We start from the raw sequence: 6920 nt of genomic DNA on the forward strand, positions 1-6920 counted from the left end.
AGACATATAACCAGTTTAGATGGAAAGGATCTCAAGCTGACTAGCTGATGATGTTACTGGAGCTATAGCCATGAATAGATACGGTACTTCCTTGAAAATAAATTCCAGCACAGTGCAAAAACAACCATAATGAAACAACCCTTTACAATAGATAATGCTGTACAATTAACTCTGTTAGAGAGCTACATATGGCAATTTATCTGTTCAATAAAATATATTACTCACCTGTCGAGTAATAAAAACAGTAAAAAAAATTCAAATCCATCACCATCTCTGAAAAGCCAAGCCAATGTTGATTCTTGTTTTATTACAAGCTCTGATGGTTCTCTTTTTGCCAGCAGACTGATGCACAGAGGTTCAAGATTTAGCTGCTCCATGTCAACCTTTCTCGCTTGTTGTGACAGCTAACCTATGCCACTCCCACACCATACACGTGTCAAAGTAGAGATGAGAGAAACAAAGCTTTTCAAAGCTTCGAATCAATTGAATCAACTGCTTCACAAAATGACTCACTGTTTCAAAGCGTTTGAAACACCACATGCTGTTGACGCCTGCTTGTCAGAACAATGTAAATGCAACAAAAACTCATGCCAAACACACATAAAAACAGCTTTTTCAAACCAATTGCAAATGTTTTATTGAAATTATAATCTATCATATGCAATTAACTAACCATCTAATACCATTAACCCTTAAATGCATGACTGTTTCACCAATCATTCTTACATGTTTGGGTCTGTATCGACCCGGATCTATGTCTAACACGGATGGATCTCTACCTGTCGCAATAATATAAAACTCTAATATTAGAGTAACAATTACAGAAGAATAAAATAAATCATATTTTGTTACCTTTTGGAGCTTGAAAGGGCTCAGTTTGAGCAAATGTTTTATGCCATCATCACTGTCCTCATCAGAGCTCATTTCCCAGTAAATTCAGCAAATAATAGGCTAGTTTTATGTTTGAGGTCGCGAATTTGAGCCCATTCGCAATCTCAAACATATTCTCAAAACTATATAATTTTCAGCATCTTCAAAATCAATATTTCGATTGCTAACAGCTTCACCAGATCCATCCAGTGACAGTTACAGTCATATTTGATTGCGTTCAGTACTTGATCTGCAGTAGATCGGTGAGCCATTTCATGTTTCTCTTATTATTTCGTTTTTTGTCTGAGTCGTCACTTCAGCATTGTGTATCAGACATTTGCCACCTTGTGGAATAGAGGTTAATTGCACTTATTCCGTCATCTAAGATTCAATTATTGCTGTGCAGAAAAAAATATACATACACTTATACACACCTCGGGTCGATAGCGACCCTATACAATTTTTACAAAAAATGAATACATAAACAGGCATCCTTTTATAATTTTATGATTTTTTTCTTGTTATAATCTTTATAATGAATTGATTGAGGAATACCAAGAAGGTTGATTTCTAACTTTAAAAAACGAACGAGGAGGAGGGTAGTGAATGACATCCCGGGTCACTAAAGACCCGAGGTATGCATTTAAGGGTTAAATATTAAGTGTCTGTATAATATGTATTCTTTTATCAATTTTCAGGGCTTGTTTTGTTTGTTCTATGGATGGGTCAGCTAACAGAGATTTATTAACTACTATTATTCATTTTAATTATACAAATACCTCATTAAAATGTCTACAAATATATAAAACTCATCAGAGATCAAGTAATAGAAACTTATTAGACACTTAATATTCAAGTAATATACCTAGACACTTGTTCAATGATTCGCCGCTGGGGGGCGATCTCAGTGAATCCACTTGATTCATGGATTCACATAGATCGCCCCCAGCAGTGCACTATTGAAATTTCAAAACATTTTGAAACAGTTATGATGTAACGAAGCCTCGTTTAATGAAATCTCGTGACTTTGGCAGTTTGAAACATGCTCTGAAACACTGCTTCGAAACAAAAGATTTTGTAAAGGTTTCGAAGCTTCATGAAGCAGTGATTCGTGACACATCACTGTGTCAAAGTAGCCAGAGCAACTTTTCTCTGTTTACAAATATGACAAAACACGCATGGGCAAGTGATGTATGTATGCAATTTCCTGTGAAAACCATACTGTCAGGTCTAAAATATAAACACTTATAATAGGCTTACTATAGTGAATCTGGGTATGACAAAAACACGTTTCGGAAGAAGGATCACATATTGACTTTTGTTCATTTTGAACAAAAAAGTTACATAGTGCACCTTTAACTTGTTGCCTGTGAATGAAAAGTTGCATTTAGTAGAGGAAGAGTAGATTGATTTGTTTTCTGGTCTTCTTAATAGAGGTGGGAGGTGTAGACTACGAAATCCAGAGGCACAACAGTCCAGGTTTTATGGGCTGTATATCAGGGGTCCGCTATAACATCTTTGCCCCGCTCAAGGCCTACTTCCGACCCAATGTAACCAATCCACCCGTGACGACTCAAGGCTATGTGGTGGAGTCTAACTGTGGGGCGTTTCCCCCCGTCTTAGGATATGTTCCTTGGGAGGATGACCCCTGGTTCACTGGCCTGTGTAAGACTACATATCCTGACATCACATGAATGCCTAACATATACTGTATTGTTCACGTTTGTGATCAGAAAGATATTTTTTAAAGAAATTAATACTTTTATTCAGCAAGGATGCATTAAATTGATCAAAAGGAACAATAAAGACATTTGTCATTTTTTAAAAAAAAATCTATTTCAAAGAAATGCTATTCTTTTAAACTTTCTAGTCATCAATTGATCCTGATTTTTTTCAACACTGATAATAAGAAATGTTTCTTATCACATTGAGGAGCAAATCATCATATTAGAATGATTTCTGAAGGATCATGTGACACTGAAGACTGGAGTAATAATGTTGAAAATTCAGCTTTAAATTTTAATAATATTTCTGTTTCTACTGTTTTTTTGATAAAATAAATGCAGTCTTGGTGAGCATAAGAGCTTTATATAAAAAAGAAACTTCAAAAAAATCTTTTTGAATGGTAGTGTAAGTAAATAATAGTAGAGTGAAATTTCTAATCTTACAATATGTTATAGTGCTTGTACTTTTCACTCTAAGTAATGTTTTTTTCTTTTCTTTTCATTTTAGTCTTTTATTACATTCATGATGATGTTACCCCACCTTGGATGACACGTAAGTTTACAGTCACAGTTTATTATCTTCTTTTAAATAATATTTAGCACTATTTTCCGAACATCTGTTATACCTGTTGCTTGCTGTCACATTTCCACCATCCTCTCAATAAAAGTGACAAAAAACTATTTCTGTTAAAAGTACAATTCTGTATTCTGTTCTCCTTGTTTTTTTATTTTTGCATTTCTTTCCTTTCAGCCAGTCTTGCAAATTATGCTGATCTTCACTGTTTGTGAAGCTAAAACCTATTTTTAAAATCCTCTTAATTTGCAGAACACAGGATTAGGGAACATTCATGGGAATATAAGCTTCTGCATAAAGCCGAGCTTCTGCACATGACAAAAACGTATCACCAGTCATAAAGTGTCATAAGGATAATATACTGTATATATTGAATAAGGTGTAATATGCATCAGATCTTTACAAATGACCATGACAATGCTATATATGTTACTATTAATATTTTATATTCATTTCATTGGGATCAAAGACCCATTAAAACAAAGACGAAATTGAACACTTCAATTTTAAAAAGATTTATCAGTATCCTTGCTCATTTTTTTGCAATCATCCTTTGTTGCTTAACTCAAATCCTCTTCTTCTCTAACTGTCTGATTGTCATCTCTTTTCCAGGATAAACAAGACTTGTTTCTCCTACACACCCACACACTCACCCCCCCCCCCCCCCTTAATCCTCTGCCAGCGGGTGCAGATCTCAAGAACATCAAAAAAAAAAAAAAAAAAAAGCCATCAGTTACGATCATAAAAGTAATACATATGAATTGAGTTGCATTAAAATTCTCCATTTGTGTTCCACAGAAAAGCATACAGATTTGGAACGACATGAAAGTAAATGATGGCAGAATTTAATTTTTTTTAGGTGAACTATCCCTCTAAAGCTTATGAGTAAAGCTTATGCGGGCTGACAGTCAGCAGTCGCTCATGTGAATTCTGCAACATGATACAAATTATGTTTAAGCCATCATTTGCAGACAGCTCAGCTAGAACACCATAAGAGTATTAAGCTTAATGCTAACGACTGCTCTCTCTATGTGTATGTGTGTGTGTTTTTCTTTCAGTAATCGTGACCGTGTCTCTGATGTTGCTCTTCCTGATCCTGTACGGCCTCTACATTTACCTGTACAGGTATAAAGGCAGTTACCATACTAATGAACCGAAGCAGCTGGAGTCCCCCAGCTCTTCTCGGCCCCTCACTGATACTCTGCGCAAGGAGAGAAAGAACCTGCCGGAAATACAGGAGGAAAGTCCCAATGAATAACACACAACTACAGAGTGAGGGATGTCTGGAAGAAAAGAGAGTAATGGTGATTATGAGGGAGGTAAAAAGACTGAGGAATGAGTTGCAAAGGTTATTTTTATGTATCTTTTTGCCTTTATGGTAATGTAACTGTATATTTATTTTTTTGTCCCATTATTTTTACAGTGTAATCTGATATTTGGTGCTTTTGGCAGGGTTCAAAATAAGCAGGCTAGAGACAATTTACCATCTGATCAATGAGCACTGGCAGTGCGGGCTGACTGAAGTGCCTCAGCAACATTACAGGAAACTTTTAAAGACTGATCCAGGGTTCCCACAGTCATAGAGACCTGGAAATATCAGGGAATTTTAGAATTGTGATTTCCAGGCCTGTAAAAATGTATTGGAAATGAATACAATCATTGAAAGTCATGGAAATTCGTGTTGAAAATGAATATTCTTTATAGTTATGCCCATCTCAACAATATTTCATTGGTCACTTTTTTTTTTCTTTTTTTTTTTTTTTTACAACATTTTAAAAAATCAAGAATGACTGGAAAGTCATGAAAACAACAACAACAACAAAAAAAAACTGTATAGCTCATGTAAATCTTTCTAGTTGTGCCGAAATTCACTTTTTGTGACTAGAACTGGCTAGAAATGTCATGGATATTGAAGAAAATCTGGAAATTTCTGTAGTCAGTATATCTTTCTAGCTATGTCCATCTCAAAAATATTATATTGATTGAAAATTCAATTAAAATGATTTAAAAATAAATAAAATACAACTAAAATAAATAATATAATTAAAAATCTGTATTATAAAATGTCTGGAAAATTTGAAAATGCATTTGTCTGATGGTGTGGGAACCCTGTATATAATAAGTGAAATCTTTATGGCTCATTATTGTGTACTGGCAAAAGTAGTGTAGATTTACTGTAAGCGTTTTTCATAGTCATGCTGTTGTGTTAATGAGAGAATCTGCACAAAATGCACAACAACCTTCAGACTACAAAGTTTTGAAGATGCAGATATGTTTACACATATCCGTTTTATCATCAGTGAAACTTCATTAACATATAGTATGGAAGATTTTGCTCAGACATAGCTAATGGTATTTAAGTATATGTATTATACTGCCTAAATTCGGTCGCGGCGCTTATAAGAGATGGAGAGTCAAATGGCATTGAATGGCTTCAGCTTCTTTAGAGCACAATGATTTTAATGTGCTGAACAATAATATGTATGGGGAAATATTATTACTGTGGCATTTTAAAAACTGCAGAAAGGTGTTTTTGTGATAGTAGCCATATTGCATATTGCTTGTGAACAACAATGAGGTATAACATTAGGACATTTTTGTAAAATTGGATCCATGAAAGGTTTACAAAGAAAAGTTTCTTGACTAAAGGCCAATGGTCGATGTGTAACCATCTGCCCAAGCATCAGACATGAAGACGGTGTGTTGTACTGTATGTCTCAGGGGTGGTAACAGTGATCATGATGGCACTGGATAGAGAGTTACAGTACGTGTTCTTCTCACTGCTGCTACAGCAACACACACCAGCCTTTTCAAGCCATTCTCTAGGCATTTTGACACTGAACTTCTAAATGACCTATAATGAAGAAATCTCTTTATATTTCACAAACCCAATGCAGGCAGGAATAATTTTGTATTGTGTCAGATGAGAATCATCCCACAGATCAGAGATTGTTTAAGCTGTTTTCCTCCTCGTGTCTTCTGTCTGTTCAAGAGAATTCTTCCTATAGGCCAAAGCAAACTGATAGTGTTTTTTATAATAGTGTACAGAGATGTCATACTTCTCTTCAGTTTACACAATATTCATGTCACGGGATTGATAAAAAAGTGTTTTAGGCCAGTGAATCCCAACCAGGAAGAATGGGAAAAAACTTATTAGAATTAATATATTTCCCCCCCCCCCCCCCTTTTTTTTTTAAAGAAAAGAAAACATTTTGTAATGCGTGCAAGTTTTACATATATTTATTTATATATTTATTTATATTTATGTGGTCGGTTTTGCATTCATAGCACATTTTTTCTTCAAAACTAGTTTTGTCTTCAGTAAAAATAATAATGGGGTACTTCGGCCTTATTGATGGGCCTATCAGGTACACAAGACAAAAAAAGTTTGGGAAACTGTTCTAGACAGACTTTTATAGTGTGGATCTTCTGCTGCCTGAATGTATTTACTTGTAGTCGTGGGGCCTCATTTATAAAATGTTGCGCAGAAACCATCCTAAATTTGATCTTACCATCATTTCGCAGATGTGCATACGTGTGATTCATAGAATGAACGCACACGCAGAGAACGAGAGTACGCCTCTCTTTCAGATGTGAAATCTATAAATCGCAAATGATCTTGAACTTGCACACAGCTGTATGGTTTCAGTTCTCTGTGTTGTAAACGACACCTAATTAATGTCATTTACATCTAAAAGATCACCAGTCATCTTCCAAATCCTTTAATCTAGCCCTTGTGCGGTCTTCGTTTA

General features: G+C 35.1%; 1 protein-coding gene across 1 annotated transcript in view; it reads left to right on the plus strand.

Annotated features, from left to right (window-relative positions):
- Nucleotides 1–6219, plus strand: part of cntnap1 (contactin associated protein 1) — a 30194-nt gene extending 23975 nt beyond the window's left edge. The window contains exons 22-24 of the mRNA XM_067375277.1: nt 2305–2535; nt 3103–3147; nt 4227–6219. Of these exons, the coding sequence (XP_067231378.1) occupies nt 2305–2535; nt 3103–3147; nt 4227–4426 (476 nt within the window). The 3' untranslated portion in view covers nt 4427–6219. The remainder of the gene's footprint in view (nt 1–2304; nt 2536–3102; nt 3148–4226) is intronic.
- The last annotated feature ends 701 nt before the right edge of the window (nt 6220–6920 follow it).

The sequence above is a fragment of the Chanodichthys erythropterus genome, chromosome 3 (genome assembly GCF_024489055.1).
Source record: "Chanodichthys erythropterus isolate Z2021 chromosome 3, ASM2448905v1, whole genome shotgun sequence".
Taxonomy (NCBI): Eukaryota; Metazoa; Chordata; class Actinopteri; order Cypriniformes; family Xenocyprididae; genus Chanodichthys; species Chanodichthys erythropterus.